The sequence below is a fragment of the Lissotriton vulgaris genome, unplaced genomic scaffold (assembly GCF_964263255.1).
Source record: "Lissotriton vulgaris unplaced genomic scaffold, aLisVul1.2 SCAFFOLD_1207, whole genome shotgun sequence".
NCBI classification, from domain to species: Eukaryota; Metazoa; Chordata; class Amphibia; order Caudata; family Salamandridae; genus Lissotriton; species Lissotriton vulgaris.
In genome coordinates this window covers 679775-703701 of record NW_028243675.1, presented here as the reverse complement: position 1 = coordinate 703701, position 23927 = coordinate 679775, and the positions used below count along the sequence as shown (strand labels likewise).

The 23927-nt window shown below is 46.4% G+C and overlaps 1 protein-coding gene across 1 annotated transcript; it reads right to left on the bottom strand.

Annotated features, from left to right (window-relative positions):
* Positions 1–16530: 16530 nt before the first annotated feature.
* Positions 16531–21533, bottom strand: LOC147668255 (uncharacterized). The gene is made up of 2 exons (XM_086948666.1): positions 20630–21533; positions 16531–17132 (listed from the first exon to the last, which is right to left on the bottom strand). Exons 1-2 carry the CDS (start codon positions 21531–21533, stop codon positions 16531–16533), a joined length of 1506 nt encoding a protein of 501 aa, XP_086804792.1.
* Between the last annotated feature and the right edge of the window lie 2394 nt (positions 21534–23927).

The following is a 23927-nucleotide window of genomic DNA, read 5'->3' as shown; positions in this document are numbered from 1 at the left end:
AGAGGTTGCTGTCGGGGTAATGAATCTCTCCGAGCAAGGAATGAATCCAAAGTAATATCTCTCTGACGGCCGTCCGGCTACAACCTAGTCTCAAGATCAAAGGACTGATTAATACGAACAATATGTTCAAACCTCAATTGGAGTGGTGACCATAGGGTGTCAAGCCTGGTCAGCCACACAAAAGCCTCTTTGGCCTTTTTATGTATTTCATTTCGTGTTAGTTAAATTCATTTCTCTAATACTTTCTTGGAAAATGTTTACATTTTGCTCACAACTTTGATCTCTCACATGATTTTCCTAGTTTTTGTGACATTTTCCTGTCTCTTTTTATCTAACTTAAGGTTAGGGTGCTTATCTGATGCAAGGAACACACACTAAGAAAATACTGGTGCAATTTGGGTCACTTAGCATGAAACCCCTTGTTACTTATGTAAAGTGGCTGTAACAGAGAGGCAACCGCACAATCACCTGTAATATTTTAATCAAATAACTGCAAAAACATTTACATTGTGTTCTATTTTCATCTGAAATTGGGACCTGTGGAATGTTTTAAGGGAATCCTTAATTTGAACAAAGGGAGGCGACTGAACGGTCTGAAAATCGATGGTTGATGCTGCATATGAATAGCGAGTTTGCTTTGTTAAGAGGAAGACGGGTCTGTCCAGTGAAGGCAGCCATCTTGATGTGTTGCAAAACTCACCCACAAGAGTTCTAGAGAAATCTGTAACCACCAGAGTCGAAAAAAAGGTTTTCATTTCCAGCACAAAATGTGACTATTTCTAATCGAAAACCCAATAGTCAGAAGCTAAAATCGAAACCGTTTTTCGTGAATCCTGCAGTCTTAATTGATGACAGGGATGTATAGTTAAGGTATAGTATGCATAGTAATAATTGATAAAAGGTTTGATTGAGGCTTTTAATGGATCAAGTAAATTCTTTATGATGATGTAATTGGTATGATCCAAATGTCAGTCATTCATCACTCATGTTCACTTTGTGCACTGAGTTCTGAGAGATTATAGATTTCTCCATCAGCCAGCAAGTATCCACTATCACAGAAAGCAACTAGAAATTTGCTTTCAAATAGACTGCTAGAAAGTCAGTCTCGAGCAAGTGGCAGAGCCTTCTCGATTTGAAGGAGGAGTTGTTAAAAAGAGCCCTGGGGCCCTGTATGAAAATGTGTTTTGGGAACCCAGTTATTGCTCTTTACCGCTACTTCTTATGGAAATCTTTGTTCGCTAATAAAGATGACTCCAGACCACAGGAAATAAGCCAACCAGCTTTAAACAGGAGAGAGTCTGCAGCTTCGAAAGCCACAGCTTTTGGAAATGAGTCTCCTGTGCCTTGTGTGCAAGGAGACTACAAGAAGGCTAAATGGAACCATTTTATATTGAAGCCTGAGGAATCTCAAATTCTGGTAGGAAATTGTAGCATGCCCGTTAAATAAGAAATTACAGTTAGAAACCACTGGCATAACATAAATTAAATTAAATGTTTAATGAGTTGGGAGAATGGAAACCCCTTTAACAGTGGAGTTGGGTGCCAACCTCCAAGGACGTTGAGTAAGTCTTCTTGAGAACACTGTCCATGGAGACACAAGCAGTCTGACTTACATATTAATTGTTTTGTAGTCTCTCACATTACCTGCTGCCATCACTAAGACATCTCAGAAGCTGCAAAGAGCTGCTGCATATCTTGTCCTAATGGAGGAAAGGATCCACCAGGCGAATAGATCTCATTTGAGAGTCAAACCATTCAAAAAGACAGGGTTCACTAATAACGCACATTTATTATCTGCTTGCCTGTAGTGGTTGGATCCTGGACGGAGAGTGTACTCCTATTTAGGTCGAGCATTCGAGACCTCTTGTATATACTTTAGTATACACTTATTATACACTTGTATGTGTATGTACTTTGTAGGCTCTGGAGATCAGCCCCAGGACTTGTCTGCTTCCACTTAGGGACTTTTTTTCTGTTCAACTGCTTCTATTTAACTGTCTTGATAGAAAACGACCAGCCGAGGTCAGTAAAATACCAGAATAGCTTTCTGCTGAGGGACTTTCTTTTTGAAAAATAGTCTGGTAACTGCCTCTATGTAACTTTCTTGAAAGAAAACAACCAGCAGAGGTCAGTAAAATACCAGAATCACTTTAGTATTCTCTAGATCCCAGTCCATAGAAATTGTCTTCCTCAAGCACCCATAGACAATATTTTTTTCAAATCTTGTATTTTCAGTGATTGACCACCGAAGGCCCTTATTTTATATTAAAAACAGAGCTTTGGACTATAACATTTACCGCTGAGAGGTAACATTTCTCTCCATGTGTTCCCACAGTAGATGTTTCAGCACCCAGGCTAATATTCTGCATAGCTAAATACATATAAGGTCCCAAAGGCGAGACCGAGTGTATTGCAATGCTTGTTTTTTAACTGTTCAATGTAGTAGTGAAGGTGGCTGTACATGAATGAGTGTGGCTTGTATGTAACAGCATTCGGGCCGTATGTCCAGAAGTGTGGTATAGCTGTCCTGGTGAAAGGGGTGAGGTGCTGCCAAGTGCACATTTAATGTATCCAACAGACTGTATGCTGCCTTTAATAAGGTACTGTCTCCAGTGCCATTCTATCAGTGGACTGTATGGGCATCTTTCGTTTTAACGTTAGCAGCCCCGGTAGTGATGTGGTGGGAGTGATTCCTAAGAAAGAAATGGAGATTACCACAGTGGATGGCTCGTAGTTTATGGAGTGTGGAAGAAAGGGTATAGGGTTCTACTGCTGTAGCAAGTGTGTGGATGGCTAGTGTCAGATCTGAAACCAATGGCGAAGCCGACTATGGAAGATCTCCTTTTGATCAAGCTTGTCTAGGACAATGAGGTGTGTTCCTTTCCACCTTCTTCTCTTTAGTCATTACCCATTGAAGCATGTTGCCCGGGTTTACTTACCCCACTTCAGTTAATTAAACAAAAGAGCCTTTGCATCTCACTTGACAGAGAGAGGGACTTTGGGTAACAAAAAATTGCATTTAAAGTCGATTTACAAAACCTCCTGAAAACGGTTCAGTAATGTCCTTCCTTAGGATTACTTCAAATTTTCCTTTTTTCAAACTCAGGGAGAATTCAAGGACTAATGTAAATGTGTGCAAGTTGTGTAAATTCATCAGCACTGAAACGTGAAGCTTTTCCACGAATGGAAGTGTGCGTGTTCATGGGCTTGTACTTTCACTGGAGCGGCATAGGCTCCCTGTAATCTGCTCCCAGTCTGCCCTGCTCTGAATGTGGCCGACAATCCAAGAAACGAGGGGCACAAAACAATGAATTCACAAATCTATCTTTTATTAGAAGAATTGCGAAATGTAACCAGACCCATGCCAACGCGTGTCTCGATACGGAAACGGAAACGCTGTGCATTACCTGCGACACTGTGCTCGGTCTCCGACTTTTATTGGTCGACTCATCCAGGAGGAATACCCATAAACCCGCTGCTGCAACTAGCGGTGCTCTCACAGACGCCTCACCCTACTGCAACATTTGCATGTGAGCAGGGCCAGTTTGCCAACCAGAAATGGGATGTGAGGCTTACAAATGGCATCTGTGGGGTATTCCTCCAGTCACTAAGACATACTCTGGATGCGGAAGACTTGAAAGCAAACGCTCCTAAAATATACTGTGACATTAGCCATAGTTATACACAGCCAACAAAGAGTGTGCGGCTCTGCTCTCCAAATTCCGATCTCTAAATAAGTCCTGGGGCTTAGTAGCAATACCACGCATCGCGCGGAGATACCCCTTCGGGGCTGATTCATGCGCGATACAAGACCATAAATAAATAAATAAATAAATACCAGGGCCAATCAGCTGTTAGCAGTGTAGGAACGAAAGGAGGAGGGGTGGGCGCAGGCCACTTGGATGGGACCAGGGATTTTTAGTTCGGTCTCCTTAACATATACTTGTAGAGTACGTACACCTTCTTTTCAAGTTATGAGGACTATGGTTGTTTATTACGACACCTTGTAATGTTTCTGGGTCTGGTAGCTTAGTGGACTATTGCCTCCACTATAGGGCCCGGTGTTGGACCTCATGGTCACAGGTTCAAATCTGAACAGGTCCACTCAACCTTTCATCCTCTGAATTCGATAAAATGAGTACCATACCATTGAGTTGAGTCTGTTATTCAGCGCCAAGATACCCCTGGGTGAACGTGTGCTTTAAAAATACAAATGTTATCATATTTGCTACACCACAGAGTGCTGTGACTACTTGGTGCTGTAAATCAGAGACGTTGTAAAGCATGGGCCAAGTGGGCAATTGCCCAGGGTCCCTTCTTCCAAGGGGCCCCTGAGAAGATGGACTTTCTCAATATTTGACCTCTAAATGTTCTATTTCTCTGTGTAATCCTCTATCCCTTTCTCGGACTACCTTTACCTCTGAATCTCTCTCCCCAGTATCATCTGAAGGATTTTTGGGTCCGTCAGCACGACAAATTTCAGCGTCCATTGAAAGTTTCTAAAAGTTTAACATGTAATTCAATACTTTTTGGTATCGTGGGCTTGAGGTAAAAGGAAATGGGTAATAAAATTCAAAGTTGTTCTGAACAAGGCCCCTAAAAATAAGTCTTGCCCAGGGCCCTCAAAGTCCTTAAGATGACACTACTGTAAATTCTTCCTTTTCAAAGTTTTGCATGGAAAAACAAGTGTTTACCACAACGATTACCGCAATTTTCCTGATTCTGGCCATTTTTTACCATTAAATTTCTCCAGAATTTTCCTGGTGAAATGTTTCAGGGGTGAGATCATTAGCACTCACTTCATATCACCTGTTTGCTCACAGATTAGAGTTTAGAAGACACTGCACTTAATGGCTATTCTTGGTTCAGTTTACATGTTTCGGTCTACATCTGCCAGAGCTCAGTCCAGATGTTGTGGATCCATGCTACGAAAAAGGCATCAGCTGAGACATTTTACAAATTGCTTCAGCAGGCTGCAGACAAAGTTGTGTTTACATCCTCAAATTTCTCCTAATGTTACTGGTATAATATGCCTAAAACTCATCCATTTGCTACTAAAGTTTGGTACACATGTATAGAAAAAGATCCCCAACCCTAAATAATTCAAAGATCTGACCAGTGCTGATATTATAGGATTAGTCGCTCGATTTCTGCCACAGAGTTTAACCTAAACTCCTCCTTGCCAGTCCCAAGTCATGCAAAGACCGCCAGGACGTTTTAGATAGTTTGAGCCCCTACTCCTGCCATGCTAGTAAAAATACTGTATTAATAAGGTGCACGTTGTTTCACTTCTTAAACAATTAAATATGACTGTCCAGTAGTGAACGCTAGTAATTCAAAATGGTGGGGCAGGGGAGGGGGAAAAATACAATAAAAAATAAATAATGAAGCACTTAACTGCTCCGACGAGCGCCACCTTCCTCCCAATCCTCCCCTCCTTCCAGGAACTCCTGCACACAAACTGCACAGGCTCCCAGCTCCCAATCCTAGCGCTGCTCACCTGCTGGGAATGTTATTCCCAGCATGTGAGCAGCGTTGGGATTGGTCTGAGGAGTCAGACATTGACTGGGAGCCTGTGTTGGTTTCTCCACCCAGATGTACAACATAGCTAGGTGGAGAAAGGGTAAGTGCACATGACGGTTTGGCCGGCCCTCTAGGACCAGCCAAACCATCACGCGCACTTAGCAGTGCTCACCACTCCCCCCTCCTCCCTGGTGCTTGCTTCAGGGTCACTGTGGCTGTCCCCGCCTCTCCCTCGGCTCGGCTGGCAGGGAGCCTGCAGAACTCAAAATAAAATGATAATAAAAAATATAATCATTTTATTTATGTCCTTGCCTCTGCTGGCTTTTAGCGGGGTGACTCACCTCTGCCATAACGGAGCAGCCGCCACTGTCTGCAGCTCATGCGCAGACTCATCGCTAACTTTGCAAGTCAACACATACTCTGCGTTTATGTCTGTAGCTCATGCACTCACTCGCTAGCTTTTCAAGTGAATGCATGGTCTGCAGTCAGATGTCTGCAGTGCATGCAGTCAGTCGCTAGCTGTGCAAGTCAACACATACTCCGCAGTCATGTCTGCAGTGCATGCAGATAGTCCCTAACTCTGCAAGTCTACTCATACTCTGCAGTTGGATGCCTGAAGCTCATACACTCAGTCGCTAACTCTGCAACTGAACGCATACTTTGCAGTCAGATGTCTGCAATGTATGCACTCAGTTGTTAGCTCTGCAAGTGAAAGCATACTCTTCAGTCAGATATCTGCAGCTCATCCGCTCAGTCGTTAGTTCTGCAAGTTAATTCATACTCTGCAATCAGATTTCTGCAGTGCATGCACTCAGTCGAACTCTGCAAGTCAACACGTATTCTGCAGTCAGATGTCTTCAGGGCATGCACTCAGTTGCTAACTCTGGAAATCAGCTTATGCACCTCAGTCAATGCAGCACAGTATGCAGTGGTTTGCTTACCTCTTCAATTTCCATTCAGTTGTACCCCCAATCTGTAATCACCCTTGTGTGGGGCCTTTAGGGGCTGCCTCGAGTTTCTGGCAAGCAACCTGCACAGTGAAATGGAGCAGTGTTTGGTCAAGTCATTTCTCCTGTATTGTCAGCAGCGATTTCACTTTGTTCTTGGGCTTTGCTTCTTACTCATAGGGTCTTCTTCTCTAAGAAGCTCCTTATCGCTTCTGTTCGTTGCAAGACGATTCCTCCATTTTTCGATTAGCGAAGAGTTTGTTCCATGAGATGGGCTAAGTTGGCTACTTGTAGGAGCCAAGCACAACAATAATACAGCTGGAGAACCAAGAGTTGTTAAGATCCCCGATTTCCTCTTTGATGCACAAAGATGGCGTCTACATGCCACTTGTATTTCACAAAAGGAAAAAGACAATTGTTGGGAAAGAAGGAAGGACTGCCCTGACTGTTGCTCTGATGCCTCAGAGAGATGTTAGCAGGGCTGTTGCTTACAATGATGAGCAGGTCCAGTTACACTGTGCCCCTGAGGCCTTGACTGAACCCTGAATATTGTATTTTACCACCATACTGTTAGAAAGATGGTTATTGGTAGGGGCAAATGTAGGTCTGCCACTGGCAATAAGGCCACTAACACATGGTAGGACTCAGCATAGGTCTTAGAAAATTATTCCTATACTCAACCCTTGGTAATGTGGCTGCGAGCAGACAGGCTTAACTTCAAAGACAGGTATGTAAAGTATTTAAAAGCACCACTTCAGTAAATAATTAAGACACAACACATAATAAAAATCCAACACCAATTTATAAACATAGGAAATATTTTTATCTTTAAAATGACAATGTATGGAACTAGAGATATGAATTTTCAAAGATTTAATAAAATATAGCTCTTAGAAGATTATAGCACCATATTGTGATACCGCCTTGCAATAGACCTGGGCAAAGGCAAAGTTTCAGGACGGGCGCGATGGAGCCCTGAGCGTCTACAGCTCGCGGCAGGTCCCGAACTCAGTTTCTATCTTCACACTTAGAAACTGTTCCGGAGCTTTTCTCCTCGAGGCCCCTCGAAGCTCCCAGCCAGTCCAGATTCGGTGAGGGTTCACCGGCTTGACTTGTGACGAGGTCCCGGTCAACTTCCCTGGAGCAGACATAAAAAATTTCTCAAGATCGCTTCAGCGGGGCAACCCAGGAATCCAGGCCGGCACGCGATGGAAGGCAGGCGGCTTGGCTTTCGCACTTGTTCCCGGTCACCTTTTCTACCAGCGGACTTAGAAACTTTTCTGGAGCTTTTTCTCATTGGGTCTCTCGATGCTCTTCATATAGCTGTATCCGTTGAGGGTTCGCCGGCTTCAGTTTTCTTCTAGTCCTGGTCAATCTCTGGAAGTTGGAGCAATGGAGCTTTTAGCGGGACGAACCTGGTTGGCTTGGCGAGCTAGCGGTTGAAGACAAGCGGCCTTGCTAGCCAGGTGAGTCGGTCGATCTATGGAACTTTTTTTTCAAAGTTGGTCCAAAGTTCTCCAAAGTTCTTGAACTTCTTCCTAAAGTTCCTCAAGGGGTCCCAAAGTTTCTCTAACTCATTCCAAGGGTCTGGAAGCTCCAAGATGGTCCTTGAAAGTTGAGGACTTCCGTTCCCACAATCCACTGGTACAAAACCCTTACAAATCCACTGGTACTTCTCCAAGGTGTAGATTTAGTTGGTGATGTTCCAGATTAGCTCTTTCAACCTGCAACTTTCAGGGAGTCCACTCTTTTTCAGCAAGATAACCCACAGGGCTGTAGTTTCAGATTTTACAGTCTTCAGAGGTCAGACCTTAGAAATCTTTGCACAACAAAACTTCTCAACAGGGCACTTCTTGCTTCAGTAAGTTTCAAGCAGAAGATCTGGCGGGCTCTGCCCTTCTCCGATACTTATTTCTAGTTCTCTGGGTCATGCAGGAGGTCACTTCTGACCAATGGGAGCAGGTTAACTCCTCCCATATATGACCACATCTTGTAGAGTGTGGCATTACTTTGTCCCAGAGTGCATCAAATCTTCAAAATCCATAATGGCTGATTTTCCAGCAAGGAGGTAAGAGCTCGCTAAACACACCCTTAGGATGGCTAATTTATTTAGACTCTACCTCCTGCATCTGCTCATACCTTCCTTAATCCTACCATCTGCCTAAGGTGGGAAGTTCAGAGCTGTAAATTACACTGGTCTCTGCTCTCCTCTTTGAAGCACATAGTTTACGACTCCTCCCCCTGGCCTGAAATTCCTATGGAAGAGCACACTGCCCTGCCAGTAGAACTGGTTAACCCCAAGGGCTCTTTATCACCCCTTCAAGGCAGCCTGGCTAATCCACTTAACTCTGATCAATCAGGGCAGACCTCTGGAAGGCTGCATTTGGACTTACAAAAAAGAAACCCTTATAACTTCTTGTATGTACACTTTAAGAGGAATTCAACAATACGATATTGTTGGATTTATTAATACCATTCTGGAAAGTCTTTGAATGGCATTTCTATCCCTCTCCTATCAATAGTTATTAATCAATAACTTCCTACCATGTTAACCTACATAACAGGGCATTTGCAATGGGAAAAATGACTTGGGCCATTTTTCCAGCACCGGGACTTACAAATACATATTTTATAAGTACTTGTCTTATATCTACAGGAACCCCACACCATGTGCAACTAGGGGTTCTGAATCTGTAGAAATATTGCAGATTCTCCCTTCACAGTGCTCCTAGCATCAAAGTCGATTTTGAGCAGCACTTTACTACAATGTGGGGAGTAGAGTGTGAAATTTCACTTTACCCAGGCATATAAAAACTAATTTTATAAGGATGTACCTTATAAATACCTGACTCCCCACACCTGGGATACCTCGGGGAGACCCTGAGGGTCCCTAATATGCCAAACTATTGTAGGTTATCCATTTTTAAGTGCCCCAAGCAACAAAGTCGAGTTTAGGCACAATTGACTTTTTAAAAGAAGTCCTGGAACCCAGGGGTGGTTTTACACTCATATCAGGCTTCAGCAGTGCACACGTGCATGTGCTGAAAAGGGCTGCTGGCCTCTAAACTGCCATGCCTCAGGGTACTGGGGACTTCTAGATAGTTTCAATCCCCCTGCCCTATTATACACTAGGGGCCTATAAGGTAGGTCAAGCCGATCACAGGGGTACCCCACCATACCATTGTGTACCCTAGTATATGTAGGTGTTTTAACTGTATTCTAATGTGTCTCTTTCAGCATAGCACTGGCCCTGGGCATGATTAGGCAAAGCCCAGGGTCAGTCAGAGTCAGCTACCACCAGTATCAGTCAGCAAAAAGTTGGTGGTTGCCCAGGGCACAGGATGTTTTTGCAACACATACCAGTGGTCGAGGAGCTATTTTTGTTTGCACTAGTCTATTTTACTTTATTTTTACTGAGTTTTATATAGCACAAACTTGACCCGAAGGTATCGGGTATCAGAGCACTTTACACGAGCGCCAGTTGCGTTACATTTGGCTCCCTTAAATGCCATACATTTGACTTAGGACCTCTCAAAGGTGCGGAGGGAATAGGCTTTTCGATCACACTGACTGCATCTGCCTCATGTTCGGTAGGTTTTGGTCTATCGCCCCCCAGGCAACGCCATCCCATTCTTAGATTCTCTCGGGGACAGCCTAGCTTTGCTCCTGCTACACTACCCTCATTTTACTCTTATGGGAGATTTCAATCTTCAGTTGGAATCCAAAAACGATGTGCAAGCCATTAACTTATATCAGACCCTGGATATCTTCGGCCTGCATCAGGCTGTAGTGCTACCCACCCATTCCGCAGGTCATACATTGGATGGTGTTTGTTCCAATTTCCCGGCATTGGTAACACTTATCCCGATGCCACAAATTTGGACAGACCATAGTCTGATTCCTTTTAATGTCTGTCTTCCCGAACAGGTAAAAACATCTTGGAATAGATTGCAGCCCACTACCGATATAAATTGGAAGAAGGTGGCTGATAACATCATGTTAAATCCTCCCGGCATTCACAAGCACCCAGTCTGTCGGGAGATGTAATTCAGGACTCCATAGGTTTCCATTCCTGGATGCACCAAGTCATCCCAGAATGCGTCCCACCCAAAGGTCGCCAATATAAGGGCACAAAGGGAAAACCAAATGCCCCCTGGTTCTCTCAAGCGTTGGCAGAAAGTTACCTACTTTGTAGAAAAAAGGAACGGAAATGGAGAAAAACCTACGATCAATCAGCCAAGATTCTTTATGTCCAGCAAAGAAAATCCTATTTGGCCAGTTTTAAATTGGCTAAAAAGGAATGTTACATCAAGGCCATCAATGAGGCACAGCAGAAGCAAAGAACGGTCTTCTCCATAGTAAAGTCCTTCACTCACCCGAAAGCCCTTCAGCAGATATCTCCTCCATCTGCAGCCTTCTGCAATCAAATCTCTGAATTTTTTGAGGAGAAGATTGTGTTCATTTAGAGGGATTTCCCAACTCCCTCACCTCCCTCCACCTTAAGCCATCTGGGGCGGGGAGAGGACAAGCCATATACCCTGAGTGCCTTTCAACCGGCTTCTCTTCTACAGACCAGGGAAGTCATCCTAGCCTGTAAATCCGGAGCTCCCTCTGACTCGTGCCCTCCTCTAATACTCCATCAGCTAATTGATGTAGTTAATCCCACCATCAACGCGATTGTCAATGCCTCATTATGCTCAGGGGTGGTCCCTCTGGAGTGGAAAAAGGCGATTGTTAAGCCTTTAATGAAAAGACCCAATAAATCCACCACCGACCTGTCCAATCTCCGCCCAATATCTCTGCTCCCAGTTTTGGGTAAAATAACTGAAAAGATGGTCCATCAAGAGTTAAAAAATTTCATTGACAGTCACAATATTCTGCACCCCCAACAGTCAGGCTTTCGACCTAGGCACTCGACCGAAACTGCCCTCATTGAGCTCACTGATTCCATCAAATTCCTACAAGACGAGGTTAGAAATGCTGTCTTAATCCTGTTGGATCTCATGGCAGCATTCGACACCATCTCCCACAAAATCCTGAGGTTGAGAGACATAGGTATAATAGATGTTGCCTTGGCCTGGATAGTGTCCTTTCTGACTAATAGATCCCAAACCGTCTCCCTGGGCCCTTTTTTATCTAACGAAAAAAAGGTCTTATCCGGGGTCCGCCGGGGTTCCATCCTAAGCCCATTGCTATTTAACATTTATATGGTACCCCTTATTGCACTGATAGAGTCACACAGAATACTTGTAACATCATACGCCGACGACACCCAACTTGTGGTTTCTATGGATAAAAACTCCACGAATGCAGAACAAAATTTCAATATCTGCTTGACGAAAGTTTTCCGTTGGATGGACAATAACAACTTAAAATGCAACACCAGCTAAACGGAAATCTTGCCTCTGGATAAAGATGTCCATTTCTGCCCCAAGGACTGGTGGCCTGAGGATTCACCTGCTCCACCCCATTCAGTGGAAACGGCAAGAAATCTAGGGGTCCTATTTGACTCTGCTCTTTCCTTTGACCAGCATGTAAGAAATACGGCGGGAAGTTGCTTCAGTATCATCAAGTCATTGAAGAAGTTTTTTGACTTCCTGCCTACTGACTCTAGAAAGTCAGTAGCGGTTGTTCTGATAATATCGCGATTAGACTACTGTAATTGCCTTATGGCCGGAGTGAAAAAAGATACGCTAAAAAAACTACAGAGTGTACAAAATGCAGCGGCTAGATTGGTACTTAAACTACCAAGAAAATCCTCCGCTGCGGCTGCACTCCAGACTTTACATTGGATACCTCTGCACAAGAGGATCCTGCAAAAGATCTTGCTGACCTCTTTTAGAGCTCTTGATAACACAGGACCGAGGTATCTTGCGAGACGTTTTGCACACTATGATCCTTCGCGTTGCCTGAGGTCGTCTGGTGTAAATCTAACCAACATCCCCAGATTCAAGTATAAAACCAAGAAAGGTAAGACCCTCACTGTGCTGGCCTCTAAAGCATGGAATGCCATGCCCAAGGACCTCAGACTCCTAGTCCAGGAGAGCGCCTTCAGGAAGCATCTAAAAACCTGGATTTACAGTTTGTCAGAAGGTTTTGTAATGGCTGCCATTTAGGTTTTTATCCTTATAGTGTACACTAGATTCAGCGCCAGGATGCTCCTTTCGGAGCGACAGTTAGCGCTTTAGAAATACTCCATACAAATACAAATACAAATACATGAGGACACATTAATTCTTGTTAGGCACAGGGAGTTTAAGTTATTTGCCCAGAATCACATGATGCTCAGAGACTCGAACCTGGCTCCCCAGATTTGAGCTCGACGGCCCAGCTGATAGGCCAACTCCTCTCCTCACGGCACCCTCTATGGCACCCGTTCTACCCCACTGGGCATGAGTGAAAATTATGTTTAGATATGGAAATGTGTGAACGGAAGTCACTTTTGAGTGCATGAACAGTTTTTGTGCCCTATTCTTCCCCCTCACACTGGTCCTCATCAGAAAGCAGCGTCAAACACAAGGACAACCTATGTGCGAGCTAAGCAGGGGGGAAGCCCATGTACTGTAAACAGACTACTCAGGCTCTCAGCTGTGGCTATTTCAGCAAGCTCCATAGTTTTACCTTTCTACATTTCTATCACAATAACGATTAATAGAAGGGAAAATGATTGGTCAGTATTAGTTTTGGAGTGCACCCTAAAAGACGCCCTATGAGTCAGGGTGAGGATGGCTGCTTTTATGCCAGTGGTTGGGAATTATCGAAAGTATAAAGGTATGTCTAGTTGGAGCTCACTTCGCACTGAAGGGTTAATGTTAGATGTGATACAGAGTATGACTGCAGTCCTGGCGAGCAGCATTTCTTCATAAAGTGTATGTTTCGTTCTAGAGATCAGTGCGCTCTCAGTAGAGAGAGTATAATTAGGCATTTGTAGAACAAAACCATCTATTGTCAGTAGTCCTGTGTATGGCTGGCACTTGCTTGGATGACAGCTCCTTGTACAGTACTGCTCTGCCGAGAAGGTATCTCTTTTGCAGAACAGCATTTGCCAGACAACCGTTTTGCAGAACAGCAGCAACCTGTCTGCAGAGTAAGGCAGTACTTTTGAAGCACAGCACCCTGTCTTATGAGAGTGAGGTATGTGTGTGTGTGCGCATGGGCACATGTGTGGAATGCATGTTTCTCTTCCATAACTTTGGCATGCTGGTGACTGGGGAGGGTTATTGCTGGAGGGGATGGCCGGCCATGTTCTGCGTTCACATGCGGTTCCATCACTAATCGAGTATAAAGCTATGCTCAGGACAGATTGCCATCATGCATGCTTCTACATAAGAGTTTGAGTAGAGTGAGTAAAGCTCTTCAGAGCATCACTCTTTCTTGGCAGAGTCAGCTCAGTACAGCCTACCACCAGTGCTTGAAATGGTAAAATAGAGTGCAGGTACTCTGTACCAGAGGACCTGCTTGTTTCGGAAAAGTGCAGGTACTTTCCAATTAAAAGTATTAAGTCTGCCTTGAGAAGTGCCGGTACCCTACCTCTCAAAATAAGAAAGTGCAGGTCCTCCGTACTGGACAGTGCCGGCCCATTTAAAGCACTGCCTGTCACCGGTAAGAGGTATACCCTTGGCCTGTGGACATGGAATGCCTTTTCGAGGCAGCAATCTTTCTTGGCGGGGAGAGTGTGACTACACTCTAGGGATAAAGCGCCATCCCTCACAAACCTCTCATGACTCGTGCTGGTGTGGGTGTCCTTCCGAAGAAGACATGCACGGCGCGCGTATCAATGAACTGTGCATTAGCAAAGGCAGAAATAGGAAAGAACACAAGTTCTTTGCAATTCGTTATGATACAATTATGAATCGCAAAGCATAAATTGTAACGAAGGGGAAACGGAAGGCTCATTGGTGCCCTCTCCCTTCATCCCAGCATTGACCACCTTTCTCTAAGAGTCATAAACTGGTCCCTACGACGAGACTATTCAGGAGGCAGGAGTTTTTCGACTGTTAGAGAAAAGTCCGTAGCATCTTTGAGAAGCCTCTTTTGAGAATCAGCCTGTGATGAATAAGGTCTTCCAGAAACGTTCTGCTCCCTTCATAAAATGCTATAGTTTATGAAGATGTGAAACACATTCCCAGAAATATTCGTCAGTGACATCAAACGGTTTGACAGGATTTAATGGATAATACCTGGCCTTCACAAGCACTAACGTACACAGTCAAGGCAGAATGTAAACATTGGCATCCACGTGCAGTATGGAAACCTCGCGCTGATGGATGGGAGTTTGCTTTCAGCACGGAATCCTTTCATGTTTCATTCCTGACGTGAAGCTCATTAGTGTCAGCTTGTGTCAGGAGTGTGTGAGATGGCGGTGCTTGTAGTAACTCTTCGTGGGAATACAAAGTGAAGGATGGCCCGTGTTTGATTAGGGGTCTGCCACGACCCGGCTCAGTGTTTTAAGACTTGTAGGAATGACAGGACAGGCGTTTACATATGAAGTAATGTCTGCTGCAGAGGCGAAATTGCAGACGTTGGGAGGGAGGGCGAGGGGTGGGAGAAAAGTAGACCAAAAGTTGTTTGTGTGTGTAAAAGGCCGCTTTATTAAGACACAGGTGCACATTACAAATACAAACCTTGGCAACGCCTTACAAAACTAAACCTCACTAAATAAATAAATAACTACAAACTTCAGCCCCCCGGACCCTCCCCCACCCCTAAAACATTTGAGCCCTCCCCCTCCCAACAATACATCAATAAGCAATATAACAGCATTATAACATTACGTCATAAATAAGCATTACGTCATCAATAAAACATTTCGTCATTAATCAAACATACGTCAACGTTAAAACTTTATTCGTCAAACCACAATTGCAATAACAACGGTCAGGTCCTCCATAACCATAAACCCTGCCTGACCCTGCACTCCTGCAGCTACCCCCCTCACCAAACTGAACGGTCAAACCATGACCAACCTACCCCAGCACTTGTCAAATAAATACTTGAACTAATACTCAACCCGCAATCTGCCTAAAACCTTAACGATACACAAAAACACCGCACAGCACCTGTGTCTAGCGACGGATACAAATACAAGCAAAAACACCCTGCACACCGGTGGCCCACAAAACAGCCTTTTTCTTAAAAAGAAAAAATTGGAACAAAAATACCAAAAATGGGAAAAAACTGGGCCGCGAGGGGAAAAGAGGAAAATTAATGCAAAAAGAGGGAGGGAGGGTGGGACAAAAAAGCTACAAGCCCTCCTAGCCACCAGGTCACCAAACCTAAAATGGTGGCTGGGAGGCAGTGATAGGGGAATATATAATTGGGCTATACTGGTCCTACTAGACCAGCCCAAATCTAGAAACTTCTGGTTACTTCCAATGTAAAACCCCTCGCAGCCCTCCCAAACCGCCCGGGGGAGGGGACCTCCCGGCGGTCGGCTCCCTCCCCCAAGCCCCCCTTGGGAGGGAGGGCGAGGGGTGGGAGAAAAGTAGACCAAAAGTTGTTTGTGTGTGTAAAAGGCCGCTTTATTAAGACACAGGTGCACATTACAAATACAAACCTTGGCAACGCCTTACAAAACTAAACCTCACTAAATAAATAAATAACTACAAACTTCAGCCCCCCGGACCCTCCCCCACCCCTAAAACATTTGAGCCCTCCCCCTCCCAACAATACATCAATAAGCAATATAACAGCATTATAACATTACGTCATAAATAAGCATTACGTCATCAATAAAACATTTCGTCATTAATCAAACATACGTCAACGTTAAAACTTTATTCGTCAAACCACAATTGCAATAACAACGGTCAGGTCCTCCATAACCATAAACCCTGCCTGACCCTGCACTCCTGCAGCTACCCCCCTCACCAAACTGAACGGTCAAACCATGACCAACCTACCCCAGCACTTGTCAAATAAATACTTGAACTAATACTCAACCCGCAATCTGCCTAAAACCTTAACGATACACAAAAACACCGCCACCCAGAAAGGTAGGCGGGGAAGACACGCCTCACTTTCTGCCCCCCAACCGCGAAGCGAAAGAGAAACAAGAAAATCAACGCTGCATAGCCAAAGCCCGGGATAAGACCTCACGGAGCTCCAACAAGTAAAGATCCATGCCCACCCGGGACAAATGAACTCCATCATCCCTAAAAAACTCAACAGACTCAAACTTAATATCCCTGTGTGAAATTCTGCTGAAACCAAGGCTCCTACAGCAACGAGACACCTCTGAATTAACCTTCTTCCTAGCCCGATCGACAGCCCTGGGGTTCACAGCACCTCTCCATATCCTACGGGGAATCAACTCTGTCCAAAAAACATGGCACCCAGCCCACATGTCCTTAATAAGGCCTAAATCACGTTTCATGGCTCGTAGCAAAACTACACCTTTTGTAGCACAAAGGTCATTTTCTCCCAAATGAATAACTAAAATATCTGGGCATAAACCGCCCACCATGTTGTTGTTCAAACAAGGGATTAACTCTCTCCAGAGCATCCCGCCTTTACCCTTCCAGAGTACATTAAACATTCGGTCATTGAAACCAAGGAGATCTCCAAAATAACTCTTCGCTGCCTGGACTCTGGCCCACTTGACAAAGGAATGCCCCACTATCCAGACCGTTAACACCGAGGAGCGAGGCCCAGCAACGGATCCTGAAAAAGAAAAAAGAGTTAGAATCATGTGAAGGAGGACGACGCCTGCGCCTCTTCAGCAGAGCTCCTCACATAACGCTGGAAGCAGTTGGAAGACCAGCGCCCCAAACGCATAATATCCCTCTCGGACCAACCTCTATTAAAAGCCTCAGTGGCTGCACCTATTCGGAAAGAGTGAGTACCATAGAGATTGCCATCAAGACCTATGTGTTGCAAAGCTTTGCGCAAAACCATTCGCAATTGATAAGTTGTTACAGGGTTACCATTGATATGTCGGAAAACAAGGGCTTCATCCCCACCCCCACATAATGAACGCCAGCGCTGCGCCAGCATTAGAGGGCAAGTAAGCTTCGGAGAACGTGCCTGCAACCACACGCCTTTCCCCTTACCTGTCTGATCAGTTTTAGAACTGGCCAACCAGACGTGAACTCCCTCATCATAACAAAAAACGTCCTTCCAAAACAATCCACACTTATATTTCGACCCCAGCAACTCTGATACTCTGAAGGCTCCAAAAAACATGAACACCATCAGCATAGAGAAAACACATGCCTCAAAATCATCCGAACAAACTAAAGGCAAAACTGTGATTAATCTGGCAAGAACTTGCCAAGATAAGGGGGCTCTGGACCTTCCAACGTGCCCTTGCTCCCTGGCCCAACCCTCCAGCATCCTCCTACCAAGTTCCCCCGCTGATGGAGGATAGCCCCACAACAACTTCCCCATGAAAGCAATCCCCGCCAGTTTCCCAGCAATGGTTACTTTGGTTAAACCCTTATCCATGAGGTCCAGTATGAAATTAACAACATCATCTGACCGACGCGACAGATCCTCCCTTCTGACAGCACCAGATTCCAAGAATTCCTTCCATGCCAGGGAATACGCAGAACGCGTAGACACAGACAAAGAACCTACCACCAGTTGTATGACCCGACCTCGCCGACGTGCCACAGATGACTCGGCATCGGAGTCGGGGATCTGTCTGCGTCCCTTGCCAGTCCACGGAATCTCCCCCACTGTGAACGAGACAGAGCATCCGCAATGTCATTGTCCACGCCAGGAATGTGTAAGGCACGAAAATGAATATCGTGTTTCAGACAACCCAGGACAAAAACTCTCATAAGTTTCAACACTTGCTCGTCCCTGGCCGATTGGCGATTCACTATCTCCACAACAGCCATGTTATCCACACGAAACAGCACTTTCTTGTGTGCCAATTCCTCCCCCCACAGAGTCAAGGCAACCAATAAAGGGAACATTTCCAGGAAAGTGATGCTACGACCACCATTCAACCATTCATCCGGCCAACGTTCTGCACACCATTTGCCATTCCAAAAGAGCCCAAAACCATCACTGCCAGCAGCATCCGAAAACATTTGTACATCCCACTGAAAGTCAACATCTCTGACCAAGGGAACACCGTTGAAAGAATTCAGGAAAAACTTCCACATTCTCAAGTCCTCCTTAACCCCAGCAGACAGACGAACACGATGGTGAGGCAATTGATGACCTGCCAAAGCCCTGCCCAGTCTTCTACAAAAAGTCCTGCCCGCTCTCACCACTCTGCAGGCAAAATTCAAATGGCCCAGAAGCACTTGAATCTCTTTCACCAACACTTTTCTCTTTGCCAACATCACATCCAGTAATTCAACCATGTTGACTCTTTTGTCCTCGGGCAGACGAGCTGACATAACCACCGAATCTATTTCAATACCCAAAAAGGAGAGGACAGTGGCAGGGCCCATTGTTTTCTCGGGAGCCAAAGGGACTCCCAGATCCTCCATGAGCCCTTGGAATGTGTCCAGAGCTTTCTGGCACTCCGCGGAGCCCGGGGATCCGACAAAGAAAAAATCATCGAGATAGTGTGTTACAAGTGAATGACCGGACTGATGGGAAAAATACCATTGCAGAAAAGTACTAAAACACTCAAACAAAGCACATGATATGGAGCAGCCCATTGGCAGAGCCTTGTCCACGTACCAGTTACCAGCAAATTGTATACCTAAAAGGCTCCAATCGTCCGGATGGACAGGCAACAGCCGGAAAGCAGACTTGATGTCACACTTAGCCATCTCAGCGGCTGCGCCCGCAGTCACAACCAGTGACATGGCCACGTCAACCGAAGAATAAGAGACAGACACTGCCTCTGGGTCAATAAAATCGTTAACAGACGACCCTTCAGGCCATGACAAGTGTTGAATCAATCTAAACTGTCCCGGCTCTTTCTTCGGGACAACTCCAATTGGTGAAACAATCAAGTTAAGGATCGGCCAATCGTGAAACGGGCCAGCCATCCTCCCTTCATGTACTTCCTTATTAAGTTTGTCTTGTACTACTGTGGCATGTTCAGAAGCTGATTTTAAATTGGCAGACCACCTACGTTCCCGAGAGCCCAGGTAACCTAGTCGGAAACCAAACTGAAAACCTTCCAATAGTGTAAGTTTCGCTGACTCTTCTTCGTAATCCTGCAAAGCAATGCGCAGCCTTTCTAATTTAACTGGTGTACGAGCCCTTGGACCCAGCACCCTTAGCACCTCTGTATCCCCTTCCCCCTGAAAACTGTGAGGTCGTACTTGAAGTTCCTGAACCTGTTTGCTTCCCTTTGGGGCTCTCAGAGGGTTGATTGTCCCAACATTTGGACAACGGATGTTTCCTACCACAACCTGAGCACTCATGTTTAAATTTACAATATTCTCTGATGCAGGAGCCCCTGTTAAATTCCCAACAGAAACCAGACCCCGATTGCATGGTTGCATTGACCCCCACCCCTCCCCGGGTGGGCTTCCCCTGAAAGGGGCGGTAAACTAATGGCAAACCACTGGCCGTGAAAATAGTCTTCCCCCCTGACGCTGACCCCATTGTATGTTGCCACAAGTCATTATCCAGCTCCCCCCACTTAGCCTCAGGATCCCAAGCCATCCTGGCCCTAAATTCCTCATCATACTGAGACCAAGCAAAACCACCCCCGGTGATCTGTGCCTTACGAATGACGTCCATGTATTTAAAAAGGGACACGCTGCGCTCAGGGAACTTTTCACAATATACACTGGCATAAATCAAGAATGCCGCTGTCCAGTTTTCAATATTCAAAGGCACTCTAGGCCGTTTAGCCAGTTCAAATTCCTCCTCTTTAGATCCCTCTTTAGACCGGACTTCCCGGTGCAGTAGCTTAAGGAGTTCCACATACTCACCATTCCAAATGCGTTCCTTGGTGCTTAACATTAAATGAGCCCCTAAAGGTTTCGTAACCCCCATATAAGGCAATTTTTTGATCTTTAACTCCTTACTGGCCACTGGCTCTTTAACTTTGCTGGAAGCACCAGCCATAACACCACTTTCAACTTTGTTTGTATCTTCTACTACATCATCAGTACCAACAGCAGTGTCTTGTACATAACAACCTTTGACCAAACGGCTAGCACCAACATCTATTTCTGTGTCACCACCAGTACCCACAGACACCATTATAGGTTTGGCCTGTGTGGCTGATTGCTCACCTGGCAACAGAGAGACCACTCTCGATGGCTCCGCCCGTGGCGCCGAAGTCAATGCATCCGGTCTGCGAGGCGCCCTACCCGATGGGCCGTGCTCTCTTCTCCCTTGCACTGTACTCTGGACCACTGGAGCCTGTAAAACACTATGAGAAGCATGAGAGGGCACCCCCCCCTCTGCATCCCGCAGTTCACCTTCTTCAGGACTCTCTTCCTCGTAGTCCAACACCTCTGAATCCACACTGGTGTGAAACAACTCACCACGGGTCTTACCCAACCCGGTATCAACAACTTTACATTTCAAAGATTTTTGAACTCCATGAGGGGGAGCAGGCTGTACACGCCTGTACCTCCCTGCGTGTTGACTCTGCAGCTCCATAGCCGCCGGCAAGGCCTGCCACCTATACCTGCTACTCGTTGGGGCCAGCGGGGTCACGCCAGACCCTCGTGTGCTGGCCGCGGCGGGATCCCTCGGTGGAACAGAGAGGGCCGCGCTAGGCATTCTCGTCGCTTCCCCTTGGCGAAATTGGACTGGACCGCGCCCTGCCAAGTCTGGATCGCCGCCCCTATTCCTATCCTGAAAAGAAAAAGTTTGGACTGGTGTGCTAGGGTCCCTAAAAGCCACACTCGAAACAGACCTTGACCTCCGTAAATTAGCATCAACAAACGACCCCTGACACCTCTCCAAAGAACGTCCCCTAATGCAACCCTTCAATGGCACTTCCCTAACCGGAGAGTCGCCTATCATCTCTTCCTCATCACTCTCATCCAAGTTAGCGCCCGCTGCCGCTGAGGAAGAGGCCTGCAAAGGGGCCCCCACACCCCTCGTGAGGCCCTCAATATCCTTGTGAAAACCACGCTGCGCCAAACCTGCTGTACCAAAATGCTCCCATCCCGGAGAACCGAACATTATATAAGGACCTCTAGCATCTCCATGGACAGGCCCTCCACTCATCTGCCTGGAAAACCCCTCACGCTCCAACAACGTATTTGAGAAACCCACAGCCCCTGTAAACCTCACACCAGGGTGAATCAACCCCACAAAATCATCCCCCACCGCCCTACCCAATCCCCCCAAACCTGGGCCATGCGCAGGTGCATACCCCCGACTCTCACCATGAAAAGCTCCATGACCCCCCTGTGACAATCTCCTGTCATCCCTCCGCAAACGGACATTCCCCTCCTGAAAACCAGGAAACACAACAGCCCCTGACCTTACCGTGTCTTGGCCCAAAACCTCACCAGACATGGAACTACTTTCACCCATCTGGGCCCACTCACCCTCTCCTCTGGATCCCCCTCCAACAGACATAGCAGCACCCACATAAGAACCAGGGGTAGAGAATAATAACGGGCTGCCCACATTACTGTCCACATCCCCATGGTCAGTACCAACATCCTGTGCAAAAACAACCTGGCCAGCATGAGGCTCCATACCAACCTGTCTCCCCAATCCACCTGTAACAAGCTGGCAAGAAGCCCTACCATCAGTCACATCCATATCCGATACAGCAAGGTGTGAAGGGGTTAACAACATATCAGCGCGTGGATCAACAATCGTCTGTGTCTCTGCTACAAAATGCTGTACAACATCCAAATCCGGCATATTATGCTGCTGTACTGCCCCCTGCCAATCATTTAATTGAAACGAGCCCCTACGCGCACCTCGCGCAGCCCTGACAAGCGCAGGCTCCACACGGCGCTCCCCTATGGGGTCAGAAGCGGAGCGCTTCTTACTCCCTCTCCGCCCCCCCCTCCCCCGCTTGGCCGGAACAACCGGAGCGGGAACGAGCGCTTCTGCCTCCAAACCTTTCCCCGCCCGCCCCGCCGAAGCAATCAATTGCGCTCCAGACGCCTGACCTGGCTGCATGCGAGCCGTCTGCCCTGCCGCCGGAGCGCCTCCCGCCCCACCCCGGGACTCCGTAACCGATAAAGGGGCCGGACCCGCGCCAGCACCCGCGACTACGGGGGCGCCCAAAATTACCGGCGCTCCACCCTCCCCCGCCGCCACACGCGCCTGCAAGGAAGGGGCCGGTTTCCTCGAACGGGACCGGCCCCTTTCACTTACCTGAACCGAACGCCTCTTTTTAGGCGAAGAACAAGCCATAACTGCAGCGGACACGCCGGCGGAGGCCTGGCGCTGGGGGCGCGCCGGCCCCCCTCCCACCAACAAGTCCATGCGACCTGCTTCCGACAGCAGTCGCATGGCCTCCAAAACGCGGTAGTCTTCCATCTCGGAATTCAAGCGCCAAAGTAAACGATACAAGGATAGCCAAAATTACCGAAATACCTGACAATATGTTCTATAAAACGCTGACAGACAAAAAAGCTACAAGCCCTCCTAGCCACCAGGTCACCAAACCTAAAATGGTGGCTGGGAGGCAGTGATAGGGGAATATATAATTGGGCTATACTGGTCCTACTAGACCAGCCCAAATCTAGAAACTTCTGGTTACTTCCAATGTAAAACCCCTCGCAGCCCTCCCAAACCGCCCGGGGGAGGGGACCTCCCGGCGGTCGGCTCCCTCCCCCAAGCCCCCCGTGTGCCCACACCAGTGGCCGCGGAGTCTGCTAATACGCGCTGCAGCTGTCCGTCTCCCCGCAGGGCATGCTGGGAGCAGCTCTAGCAGACCGTGCTGCTGCCTGTCATTTTAGACATCTGACAGGTACAAAGATGTTTAATGGACGGAAAGAGCTGTACGCTTCTTCCTCAGTGGATTCCTTGCGTGTTATAAATATTTGTAACGACCCAAAAACTGGAGACAGTTCAGCAGCTTGTCTGCCGAGGATCGAGTAAGTCGGATGTCTGCAAAGAGGAGAAATGCATTAAGGGTATTTAATGCACCGAGGACCTTATGTACAAAACGATTTGATGGTTGCAAAGGTCAAATTTGAGTCAATGGATTGTTTTTAAGTGCAAATCACGAATTGTGATTTGCTAAAATGTTACTATCAGATAAAATACAGAATCGGTATTAGAAGGGATGTTTAAAACGAGTTCCTACCAAACATCAATTCCTTAAGTTGTTGATTAATGTATTGCAAACACTAGTCCATCTGCAAAAAAATAATATTTTACTACTGTTAGAAATTTGGTTACTGGTTGACTGGAGAATGAGCCCTTGTCGTGCAGCAACCACAGTCCTAGTCAGAATAAGAGGTAGGCAAAGTGCAAACCATACAATAACCTGTGCTCACCCTCTGGTAGCTTGGCACAGAGCAGCGAGTCTTAACTTAGAGGCAAAGTGTAAGGTATTTGTGCAACACTTCAAAGAGTAAAACAGTGAAAACACCTGACAAAAAG

Coding starts and splice junctions, on each gene's coding strand:
- LOC147668255 (XM_086948666.1), bottom strand. CDS start 21,533: ATGTTCGGTTCTCCGGGATGGGAGCATTTTGGTACAGCAGGTTTGGCG. Junction 17,133..20,629: donor AGTGGTCTCTCTGTTGCCAG/GTGAGCAATCAG, acceptor TTTCTTTTTCAG/GATCCGTTGCTGGGCCTCGC.